The 13,886-nt window shown below is 33.1% G+C and overlaps 1 protein-coding gene across 1 annotated transcript in view; it reads right to left on the reverse strand.

Annotated features, from left to right (window-relative positions):
• Positions 1-13,886, reverse strand: part of LOC113510904 (acid sphingomyelinase-like phosphodiesterase 3a) — an 87,853-nt gene that overhangs the window by 49,313 nt on the left and 24,654 nt on the right. The window contains exon 2 of the mRNA XM_052900110.1: positions 5,826-5,952. Within this exon, the coding sequence (XP_052756070.1) occupies positions 5,826-5,895 (70 nt within the window). The 5' untranslated portion in view covers positions 5,896-5,952. The remainder of the gene's footprint in view (positions 1-5,825; positions 5,953-13,886) is intronic.

A 13,886-nucleotide genomic window follows, 5' to 3' on the forward strand; every position in this document is an offset into this window, starting at 1 on the left:
TTTACAATGAATACTACATAATTCTTATCTAGTCATTATTAGATTAAAATATATATATTTATGTAACAATAAATGTAAAAGATTGTAAAGTTATTTGGATATTTAGATTATTGTATGTCTGTTACACTATTACGCTTAAAGGTTTGAACGAATTTAAATGTAATTTGCCGTGTGGTCCCGACTTAAAATAGGCCACCCCTTGCTTTTTGGTGGATGTCCTTACAACATCTACCACCAAAAAGTGGTGGATGTTGTAAGAAGCGACTAAGGGAGGGAGAGGGATGGGCAGCAGCATGATTAATTTTCGTGAAAATTCACAATGGGCTAACTGACTTGCTTTCATTCTCACCTATCATATCTCACTAGTACTCTGCCAGCATATACCGATAGTGCAGGCGGGAATACCATTCCGTTCTCATTCATCAAAAAAAAAAACACCGCGTAATAAAGGTCGTCAAATTCAAATATTGCACAGGAATCAAACTCGGACTCCTAAAAGATGTAGGGACGTGTGAGATTACTATACCAGCACAGTCGTCAACTATAAAATTACTAAGCTTAATATAATAGTTCACCCATTAATTAAATTCCAATTTTCATTATAAAGATCTACCAATCACACATTCCAATACATTAATAATTTACTTAACACTTATCAGACCCTTCTAAATTTAGATGGTGAATCGATAGTAACCGATTCAGTTACTTAAAACGGTTAAGTTCTCACGATGTTAAGGCAATAAATATTTTTTACATATGTACATATATCTTACATTTTTCTTAACTTCACTGCTGCACTGCTGTCCAGCAGTGCAGTAGGAATAAGAATATATAAATATTTCATGTCACTATGTTTGTTTATTTTACGTTAATTTTTTTAACTGCTTAGCTGTTAGAGGGAAGGAATTGTTAGTAATGCAGCCTACCAGTTCTATTGCTAGCAATGTACCATATCAGGTCGACTTATACTTGATCCTCCTTGGAAACCATCATATTCAATTCCAGGTGTATTCATCACGATAGGCTAACTGACCTGCCTTTTCATCCTCACCTATCACCCCTTACTGGTGCCCCGCCAATGTATACCATTAGCGTAGATGGAGTTACCAGTTCATTATCATTCATTAAAAAAAAACTGCTTAGCCGATTTGAAAAAAGGTCAGATAATTAGACTTTTTTATTAGAATATTAGAGATTATTTTTTATGTAATTTGGAGTGGAAAGTAATAATATTCCACTTTTCAAATTATGCCATAAGATAAAGAAAAAGAGATATGAGATGATAATGGTAATATATGAACATGTACAGCATCATGACCATATTAGAATAACTAGAGTAACGGTGCACTTCGTGTGTTAAAATACCTGAAAATATTTATTTATACCTCTGTATCCTGTAATTTTTCTAAAATTAAAATATTAATAAAATTACGTGTAAATTAAAATATAATAATTATTAATACAATAATTATGCCATGTATTTATCTATGTGGTAATTGGTTATATAGTTTTGTTTAGAAAAATAATAGGTAAGATTATTTCGTCTCAAGTATAATGGCATACTAAATTAAAAGTATAATCTTAAAAAATGCTGTCCAAAAATTACTTTTAAATATGTTTAATACACACTGTTTCTAAATTCAAATTCTTAATTATTTTTATTCAAATATACTTCTGTATAAGTTCTTTTAAATCGTCATCTTTTGATGATGATTCTACTGCTAGGTTCGGAATGTTATTTAATGATATCTACCGAGAAAAACTCGCAAGAAACTCAACAGTTACTTTTTTAAATTTTAGTTTTCTTTTTTGTACAGCTTAGAATGGCAAACAAGCTGACGGCCCACCTGATGGAAAGTGGTAACCGTCGCCTATAGACATGAGCAATAGCATAGACATAACAGAGTATACTGTTTCGCCCATGATACCCGCTATGCGTAGCCATTCCTTAGGACTCAGGTGTTATTCCTCTGTACTCAGTAAATTTACGCTATATCCCACCCTTCAAACCGTAACACAGCTATGCAAACACAACTGCTTCACGGTTGAAACACGAATGGGACAGAGGTACCCAAGGAATCGACTTTTGTACAAAGTCTCTCTCGGATAACAATATTTAACAATAGTTAACAATATTTGTGTTTATTTAAATGTACTATGTCTAAAATAACACGCTTATTTAGCCCGTGTATAATCGACCATGCATAGTTGTTATTAAAGTAATAAATTCTATTCTGTTCTAGATTAAGAAAGAATTGTCAGACTCTTCTTGAGGCCACAGTAAACAATTTATATTAAAATATTTTTTTTATATAATACTTTAATAGTTCAGTAGTTCCACGAAATATTCGCGTGATGTCAAAAAATGTTAAATCATGCAGGAAGTACTAATAAGTGGGTAGAATTATTAAACGGATATTCATGAATATTAATGATTTAATTTCACATAATTTACTTCTAATACGCCTACTGAAATCCGGAAATCCATTTTGCACCTTGTCAACCAACCAACCTTACCATTAATAATACCAAAGTTGGTGATATATACATGAATGTTTGTTTCTCTTTCACACAAAATCTATTGAACGTATTTAAATGAAAACTCAGGTAATTTAAATTTATTTAAATACACATAGGTATATCTCAATTAAATAAATGCTAGACATGGGATACTTAATACACTAATGAACGTGGGAGAAGCCGAAGGAAACAACTAATTCTTATTTGTTTCTTACTTGTTGGTGTTCTAATGGCTCAACCAATTTTGCATACGTATAATATTTAACAAATCTGCCAAGCGTGGCAACTACTAGCAAAACTGCCCCTTATAGGGAAGACTCATGTTCAGCAGTGGACAGTTAACGGCTGAAATGATGATGATAATATTTATCAAAGAAAAGAACATAGCCTTATTTTTGACCTAATATAAGTTTACAAAGTCGTAGTAATTTTATATTTGTAAACAAAGCATGAAGTAGTTATATTTTTACAAAGCATTTAGACTACACAATTTTTGTTAATATTATTATTCAAAGAGATATTATTACTTATGTATTATTAATACATACAATCCAAATAAAGGGTTTAAACACATGACATTGGAGTGGAAAGCGACCACTCTAACCACTACGTAAGTATGACCCAAAATTCCAAACTGATCTTCAAGATGAAATATAATATGCACAGTATAGGAAAATCAAGACGTTAAATTCGGCTCACGACATTACCATATATCAAAGGGCAAAGGTGAAAGCAGTACCAACAAATCGTATGCTGAAGTCCTTCATCAACTCCTGTAACTGGATATTTACTTAGGATTAGCAATTCTGTTAACAAATCCCTCGGATAGCGTACTTGAATTCACCCAAATACGTCAAGATTTACACATCACCCTCGCTTATGTAAAGCCCAAATTGGTGCAAACTATTAAATTGGAAGCTTGGACCCACTATCCGTTGTTTTAATAAGACAGCTCTACTACAGTTACATACGGAATAGTTAATGTTTCTAAGAAGTTCTAATTGGCGAAATTTTCCATGTTTATATTTCAATATAATCTATTTATTTATTGAATTAAAATATATATAGATATATGTTTATCTAAATTATATGTATTGTATATTTTATTTTATTAATTTATAAAATAAAAAGAAGCCTATTAATACTTGGATACTATATATACCTATATTAATAACTGAATAATATAATCTAACCTCTTGAATCTGAATCAAAAAATGTATTGCTAAGCGCTAAACTTAAAAACAGCTAGATAATTGATACAGGCTATATTCTTTTTTTTTTCAAATATTTGTACATACATATATATCCATCACGCCTGTCTTCCATTAGGGTAGGCGAATATTTGTTTAAATACAAAAATAGGGTACCTATGAAAAAAAAATTGCAATAATTACCCGGAAGAACGTGGAAAGCTTAATTTCCTTTGATCCATACGAAGGAAGCTGCAATTCATTCAACATTTTAATCAAAAATTGACGTCAAACACATTTTTATAGAATGACGATTATCGAATCCATTTATATAATAAATTATACAAGAACACTCAATTCAAACAAAGATACTTAACCTCGTCGAGTTGCAGATACTAAATTTAAATCGTGTTCCAAAAATACATTTAAATGATCAATTAAATTCTACCATAATTATTATTTATGAAAGAAACATGCGTAGGTATATAATAAAGAATCAAATATCATTACAATCCGACCAGGAAAATACTATCACGTTTCAAGCAATTGGCTTTTCTGCGATAAAAGGTATCATTTCATTTCCCCAGGTGTACTGTAATGGGTGGGCCCTGAGTTCCGTGGCCAATTCATGTCACGTGCGACAAGCACTTGACAGAAGGTATAAAAGTACATACCCTAATCTCGGACGGTAGACCTGAGGGCCTGGCAGGTGAGATTGTGGTGGTTTTCTGGAATTCAGATATCAGTAAAGGGGAACACATTGAATAAGAATTGACTGCTCCCAATGAATATGTTTAATTTTTATTATGATTAAATTTTAATTTATGATTATAAATTTTAATGTTGATTACGAAATTTATAATTTAGTTTCCGATTGTTCTAACGAAACTTAAATAGAATAAAAAAGTATTTTTCTCTCTAAAATACTTTGTTTAATTATAACCAAAAACTTAGTTTCAATTTAAGTAGTTTCAAAATCTAAATTTAAAATGATGGTAGCAAATTACCAAATTTTCCCTAAATCATTTTGAGTTTATGGATGATAATAAAATAGTAACCACACCCATGCTATTGGTATATGCTTGCGGGGCACTAGTGAGGGACGATTGGTGAGAATAAAAAGGCAGATCAGTTAGCCTATCATGATGAATACACCTGGAATTCAGCGTGATGGTTTCCAGCGGGGACGCGTGGAGGTCGACCTGACAGGGAATATTACTAGTAGTAGGACTGATAGTCCGCATTACTAACAATCCCTTTCCCCCAATTTTTTTATGTTAGCTCCCGCCTGAAATATCAGTAAAAATGATAAGTGGATTTGAAGTCAAATTATTTGGTTGATCATGACGAATAAACGAGTAATAACTACGATGACTTCCAGAGAGGACAGCGTAAAGGTCAACTAAACAGATATTTTGGTAGCAAGTCTCGCTGATTCGATCCCTTACTAACAGTATCTTCCTCTAGTGATAAAAATAAAAAGAAATTTATTTGTATAAACATGTGTGTGCAGTAAGTACATACTGGGTATTTTAATGACGTTATAATTCCAATATGTATTGTCAATATTAGCATGCAAATTTTTTGTTGACGGACTGTAGCTTTACGAAAAATATATTGCAAATTATGTAATGTCAGTAATACTATAATAATAACAATCCAAAAATAAAATAAATAGTATTTGTAAGTGTCAATTTTTTTTATAATTTTTAAACAGAGAATACCTAATATCTGTATAATTATAAATTCAAGTATGTCTTATTAAAATTTATCATTTAAGAATTCATCAATGTTGTTTTGACATTTGTCAATTAGTATTTTTTTAATATTTATTTAATCAAATTTTTGTTTAAACATTTGTATTGTTCTAAAATGTTTATAGTAGATATTTGGTTCTATACACGTAATACTTTATTGTGAAAATACATTACTAAATTAATTGTTACTTATTTATTTACTGTTACCTGCAGTTTACAGATGGTTAAACTCCAACACATACATACAACACACAGACAATTATAATTTTGTACATATCAAATTATTTACAACATTTTACCAATAATTAATATAATAACAATTATATAATATAATATAATATATAAATATAAGACTTACCTATCTTAGCATGAGTACAAGTGAAAGAGATGACACATATAAGCGTCACCACCAGATTAGCGATCTCCATGTTGAGCACACACACTTAAGTCACTCGCATTTTCACTGTATCAATCTTTGCTCATATCTGAAAAGAAAAAACAAACAGTTTTTTACGAAGAAAAATTCAATAAAGTACCAATACTTTTTGAACCGACAACTGATAAAGACGAAAGATTTTTGAGTGGCAACTCTATGTTGGACAAACACAACGCACCTACTAGATGGAGTGACGACCTTAAATGCATTGCAGAGAGTCGAAGGCTGCAGGTGGTCGTTCTTTATGACAGTCTACAGCAGAGGTTTTTGTTCAGCAGTGGACAGATAATGGTTATCATTTCAACCATGACGATGATGATTTTTTTTTTATTATAGCATGATATGTGATCACGCTATCTTGATCGCACACAGAAGAAACATAGCACGCTAGACTTCACATCTAGTACATCGCGAAAGAGAGAAAACCAGTGATTATTATCAGATCAGACGTTAAATGTCCACTAATGAACAAAAACCTTAGTCAAGTTAGAAAACTTAATATAGCCTTTTTGAAGAACCCCATACTGTAGTCTCTATATAAAATAAAAATATAAGAAAGAAATTATTTCTATTACATCTTTTTGAAGTCGATTAAATATATCAGACGAGATCAAATTGAAGTGTTTTTATCATTCGATATAATATCACGCGGAGCGCTGACAGTAGTATGATTGTCGAATATTTATATCACATTCAATATAAAACAATATAAAAGTCAATAATCTCCCTAATATTTCACTACAATAAATGCTATAAAATATTTCCTATAACCAATCTATTCAGGGATTGTAACAGTGATTTTTTCCTTAAACATACACGTGTATATACATATATATAATAAATATATTTCACTACAACTATTATTGGTTTGTTTGAGAAAGGTCATATAAAAACCTCACTTTTACATGTTTCTCTACGTATTTGCAATACTAGTGGGTTTGCCTTTGTCACCGAGCCTTTTATCTTTTTTTTTTTCTTTTTTATACACGCGGCCTTTGTTTGTCACGGTGCGGGCTTGGCAGCGATTTAGCAATTTCCCAACACCAAAATAGAACCGTTATTAAGGATGGTGTTCCATTTCTATAAATTCTAACCTTTAGATTATACGACTCGTGACATGAAAGTGTCGGGGAATCGGATATATGACCTTCAAAGTATAGTTCTGCGGCACATAATATAACAATTTGATTTGTATGTCTGTATATATTAGTGTAAGTATTTTCTGTGTATAATCTTATGTTTTTGTGTATACTTTTACCAAAAGAAGGCTTTGTACAAAATTCGTTTGCTTCGGTGCCTCTGCTCCATTCGTGTTTGTACCGTGAAGCAGTTGTGTCAGCATGGCTATATTTTAATTTAAAGGGTGAAATATGGTAGTAAATTTACAAGGTACAGAGGCATAATACCTTAATCCTTAGGAATGGCAACGCACGGGGGAGGGGTTGCCAGTAGTTGCCAAGCTTGGCAGACGCTGCTGCCCATCCCCCCACCATAAGCTTCCTTAGTCGCTTCTTACGCTACTCACGGGAAAGGAAGTGTGACCTATTCTAAGTATGCTGGGACCTACACAGCATAGAATATACCACCATGAAATACTAAAAATATATGTATATATCAGTAATAAAAATTCAAAAACAGATATCTTAATAATATAATGATATGATATTTACTGATAAAGGACGACTTTACATTTTTAGTTTTTTATTCTTTATTTATTAATAATAATAGTTAATAATAAAATAAAAAAATTCTGACCTTTAATGTAATTCAAGTTCAGAAAATTTATGACCTAAAATTTCTTTAAATAATAAAATGAATATAGTCAACGTATCTTTTCTTTAAAGCTCTTTAATAATTTCTTAATTGTCAGACTGTTAATTACAAATTTAAATACAGTGGGCTGTGTTTTTTGACCTACAATCATCACGGAAATCGTTTCTCTAAAGAAAATACGGTTGTAAAAATAGAACTTACTTTACAAACTCTTTTGATTTAATGCTACTTAATCACGTGTAAATAACCTCTTAATATAGGAGCTAACAACTATATTACACTAACAACTATTAAACTAAATTATTTCATTTCAGTCGTTAACTGTCCACTGCTGAACATAAGCCTTTCCCATAAAGCGAGTTTTATCAGTAATTGGCATGCTTGGCAGGCGGAATGGCGACTGCAGTTAGGCTTTTAGAGAGATGTTTTAAGAGAGACGTTGCTGCCTATCCCTCTACCATTAAGTTTTTTTTTTTATTCCACTTAGACAAACAAACTGGCAAACAAGCTGATGGCCCACTTGATGGAAAATTGTAACCGTCGCCTATAGGCATGAACAGTACCATGGACATAACAGAGTATACTGTTTCGACCATGATACCCCCCATGCGTTGCCATTCCTGAGGACTCAGGTGTTATTTCTCTGTACCCAGTAAATTCACGCTCAGTAAATTCCTTTAATCTCCTCTTACGACACATACAGGAAAGGAAGGATTAGTTTATTCTATGCCGAAACCACATGGTCATGAAACAAGATTATGCACAATAAAAAAATAGCAGCCTGATGCTATTTTTATTTTTCTTTTCTTTATAAAATATAACAACTGCCTTAAACTTGCTATAGAAGTGACTTGAATGTATACTAGAGCAATAACATTTACCCGTGTACCTATAAATTCTGAATTCCCCAAAGTTTTATTGCCTATTTTCAGAGCGAATTGTGTAAGTGTCTGCCACTATAGTATTGATTTAATTGAGAGTATTTATAATGCATCGGTTTGATATCGAGCAAAAACATATCTTTATAGTCTTTAAATAAATATCGAGTAAATGAATAATAAATATTTTAATTATTTTGAATCAACTCTGCTTTTTTATTATTGCCATATTCATTAAAACTTATCCGTAGTGGACAGCTGAATGTAGTTGATTTATATTTGTCACAAAGTACGGTCTCCGACCATCAATCAGACAAGTTCTTACAACATTTGTGAAGCATTATTCCACTTTGTGAGAGGTTGCCCTAAACCATGCTTGCCTGTAAGAGGTTGCCTTTTAAAAGCCTTTGATTTCTACCGCTTATCTGTTGCCCGAACAAAATCATTTTAAAATTCTTCTTACTCAAATTGAATTAAAGATTAAAAGATACATGTTCGATTATGGTGAATAATAGGGGATATTTTCGTGTAAAATAACTACAAAATTCAGCTAAATAGTTAAAGACCAATGACATCTATCATATGAGCCAAACATTAAAAATAATCGTTATTTTACTAAGTCTAAAAGGAATTTGTGTAGTACTTAATTCTACCATCAGACCTCGGACTATAATGCGAGCGTATAGTTCGTTGGACGACAAACGGAAATGACATATCGGCGCTAAACGAATGAGAAAATGTGATACGTCACGGACACTGCATATAAAGTGCCGTGAGATCGTATAGATGTCTCTCACCAGATGTCAGCACAAAGGTTTTAAATGAGCAAAAATCAAAAAAATGTGACGAAAATGAGACAAATATTAATAAGCTAGCAATTTATTTTCCATACTTTTTTAACCTACTTACTGTAGGTTAAAAAAGTATGGAAAATTTAATGTAGTACTTATTTCCATTGGAAACTCTCAGATAATTCATTTGAAATGACACAACAAACAGAAATGGCATCTATATGTTATTTCTGTTTGTTCCCTCTTCTCTTCTTCAGAGATCGTTTAGCGTTTTTAGTACGAGGCGACACTGTGTCGCAAAGTGCTAAATGCCCCTTGAAAAAGACTTCCAGATGAAGTCGAAACAATTGTTGGAAACAACAAAAACACAGTGAGTTCATTAATCTCCCGTATTTATATAAACATTGAATGAAAATGAACATAAGTTTTAAAAATAACGTAACTCTCACATAGTTTGTTTAAAATGACACGATAGACATAAATGGCATATCGGTCCCAAACGAATCAGAAAATGTGACTATCACTCGAAACGTTTGTAAAGTGTCGTGAAAAAATTCAGATGTCTCTCGCAAGATGTCAGCACAAACATTATAACATTTTATTAAAGGCAAAAATAAACAAACCAGAATTTTATTTTACATCCCTTTTTGCTACTGTTAAAAAATTAATAAGAGAAAGTCTGTTAATTTGAGCTAATTTTTTTCATATTTTATATTATAGTAATAACATAATTAAACAATTATTACGTTTGGAAATATTAAATATGAATTATCAAAATTATTAAATATATCTTAATAAACGACTAAATGTGAGATTGGAGCTTTGTTTTAATTTAACCAACTGATTCTGTTATTTGGTCGTTGTTAGGTTGCTATATTGGACTTTGATAAGCTCTAAGATAAAACACAAAAAAAGCTATATTTAAACAAAACATAATAGACAGAACAGTCTCGATATGAATATTTAATACTCTTCACATAGTATAATCATCGCAAATGTTAGGATTTTGGATACAAATTTCGTGATTCCAATTATGGTAACGTGTTATTTCCACTGACAGTTCTCAGACATAGTTTTTTTTTTTTTATATATAAATACACGAAAATGACATATCGTCACTAGACAAGTGAGACAGCGCGAATATCATGGAAACAGTTCACTGTAAATTATTAAATTATTGTGAGAGCATTTAGATGTTTTAGTAAAATATCAAACAAAACAAAGACTCTTTTTGCAGACTTTAAAATAAAGTAAAATATTTGAAATTTAAACATTTATATATACTTATAATAAATCTATAGAGAGGTCAATTCTGTACATGAAATATATTACCAAAATAACTATCAGGGGGTGATTAGTGATCGATACTGATGCCAAAAATGCAATCAGTAAACTTTTTGTTTGTCTATCTGTATGTTCGTTATAAAAACAAAAACTACTCGACGGATTTTAACAAAACTTGGTACAATTATTCTTCATACTCCTGGGCAGGTTATAGTATACTTTTTATCACGCTACGATCAATAGGAGCAGAGTAGTGAAGGGAAATGTTAGGAAAACGGAAGAAGTTACTCCATTTTTAAGCTTCCGTCGCGTGTGCAGCCTTAATGGGCACTTTTTAAAATGTAAAAATGTCCATCCGTGCGACGCCGATACGGGCCACTAGTTATACATATACGAGGTTTGTCCGGAAAGTACGTATAAAAGTTTTTTAAAAATTTTATTTTACAATTATTCAGGTAAATCAATTTTATCCCCTTCAAAGTACTCCCCCTGTGACATAATGCACTTGTGCCAACGCCGTTTCCACTGTGAGAAGGCTCCTTGAAAGTCCTCTGGTTGTAGGTTTCTCAGCTGCCCCGTCGTAGCTTTTTTTATCTCATTTATGTCCCCCAAATGCCGCCCCCGAAGTACCAATTTGGTTTGGGAACAAGAAGAAGTCACACGGGGCCAAATCCGGCGAATAGGGGGGTGTTCGGTCACCGTAATGGAATTTTTACTCAAAAACTCACGGACAACAAGAGAGGTGTGGGCAGGGGCATTGTCGTGGTGAAGAATCCAACGCCCCTCTCGCGCCAATTCTGGACGAACTCGTGCCACACGAGCTTTGAGGCGTCTGAGCACATCGACGTAGAATTTTCCATCAACTGTCTGGCCTGGAGGGACGAATTCTTGATGGACAATCCCCCGAACATCGAAAAAAACAATCAACATTGTCTCGGCCCTCTCTGAATCTTTTTAGCCACTTGTGGACGGTTGGTTCCTTCACAGCATCATCCCCATAAACTGTTCTGAGATCGGCAAAAATTTCACGGCCATTCTTGCCGAGTTTCGAGAGAAACTTGATTACGACGCGCTGCTCTTCAACGGAAGCGGGCTCCATGCCGACGGGGTTTCGTTAAGAGGTAACTTCACAGATGGCGTGACAAGCCAGTTCGCACCGCACGGCGGTCAGACCAGAACTGAAGCATTGTTAGGGACATAAGGAAGGGGTCCTGCGCTTACCTGGCCTCCCCACTCCTCTTTCTCGCATTCCAGAACACTTTTATACGAACTTTCCGGACAGACCTCGTACGCTCGACTGCAGTAAAAGAATCAATGCAGTGCTTATTTCTACTGGCAACTCTCAGATAGTTCATTTGAAATGACACGACACACGGAAATGACATATCGGTGCTAGGCGAGCGAGAAAATGTGACACATCACGCAAACCGTTTGTAAAGTGTCTTGGGACCATTCAGATGTCTCTCGCAAGATGTCAGCACAAACATTGTTAAATTCTCAAATTTTATGCAGACTTGCGAAGGGGCTGCTTGCGAATTAATGGTTCATTTTGAGTTACGTAAAGAGTATTTGTCAAGAAAAGACGTAGGTACTTGTATTTTAGATTCGCTTTAAATTTAATGAGATTACACATTTCAAGTTAATCTTCAATATAAAAAGAGTGCTCTCAATTTGACAATTTGCATATTACACGACATCTTACTCGATTATGGTTAGATTGTCAAAAATCCTTTTTAATAAAAACTATTTACGAATTTATGGACTATACCATACCATACCAGTCGTTAACTGTCTACTGCTGAACATAGGCCTTTCCCATAAGGGGAGTTTTACCAGTATTTACCACGCTTGGCAGGCAGGTTGGCAAATTCAGTTAGGCCTTGATGATGTTTTAAGAGAAACGCAGCTACTCAAACATCGATCCTATTTGAAGCCCAGGGGAAAAGAAGTAGCGGTCTATTCTAATTCTTGTGGAATTAACCACAGTAGTTCCCAGGAGGAACCGCATGGAGGTCGATCTTACAAGACAAATTGCTGATAATGTGGCCATTAGGCCCTATACTGACGATCTTTGTCTCCCATTGAATCCCAAGTTATCACATTTTATACATTACAAAATTAAACTTGAAATAAAACATCTAAAAAAGGTTGATATAAATTACTCGACTGGGCAAGAAAATCGGGGTTATGAGTTACAAGTATGTTTGTATGTAAAAATTTTGACTTTCTACTGCAACTTCCAAATTACTTTTGAATACTTTGAAAGTTATAGCGTGGAGAGAGAATTCTTTTTATACTTCAGAGCTCATATCTCACCAAAGAGAATTTAATAAAAAAAATCTATTGCATTTTACCCAAATGTATATGTATAATATACGTATATATAGGTACATCCGTACCTTGGGTACAATAGAAAAGTACAAAGTAAAACTCATTTATATAATTTTTTTTATAAGTTTAAAAGAATTCATATATTGAACTAATATTTAATGCCTGCCAACTATGACCGTGTTGTAATGCAACCCACATTGAAAGAGCTGCAATAAAAATCATGTAGGATTACCTATATATATATATACCTGTATATAGATATACCTGTAATCGCATCACGTTAAGTACAGATAGTATATTTCGAATATGTGTAAATAAACAAAACATGTAAGAAAAGTAAAAATTGTCATTCTAATCCATAAATTATTATTCTAATATTGGGTTCGAAATATCATTATCTAGTCTATTATGGCTGAGTAATAGCTATTATGTCCAAACACAAAAAGGTCCTATCCGTCGTAATTTCGAATCCAATCGCCCTTATATAATAACAATTTCATGTAATTATAGTTAAATAGCGTCGTCGTCTCATCGCTGTATAGTTCTTTTCCATGGGTGTAGTAAGAGGACTAATGGAACTTGAAATGATCGAGGAATGGACAGCAACGTCCCTCTTAAAACAGCACCAAATCCTACCCCCCCCCCCCCCCATAGGGCAGGCTTATATTCAGCAGTGGTCAGTTAACAGCTGATAGACCCTAATTTACTGTACCTATAACTTATTCTATTTCAGTCTAGATACGACGTACTGTGCTTGAAATAGCTGTCACCAAGCTGCTTATTCAAAGAGACTTGGTTGCAATATCGCGTTAAGTTAACAAGATTCCTGAAAATCAGAATGCTCACTGTATTGTTCTTTTTGACAGTATTATTTTCAGGTATATCATAGTTAACATTTTTATATTATTAATTAAATAAATTGTTAT

Source organism: Galleria mellonella, unplaced genomic scaffold (genome assembly GCF_026898425.1).
Source record: "Galleria mellonella isolate WM207_F2 unplaced genomic scaffold, CSIRO_AGI_GalMel_v1 utg1260, whole genome shotgun sequence".
Taxonomy (NCBI): domain Eukaryota; kingdom Metazoa; phylum Arthropoda; class Insecta; order Lepidoptera; family Pyralidae; genus Galleria; species Galleria mellonella.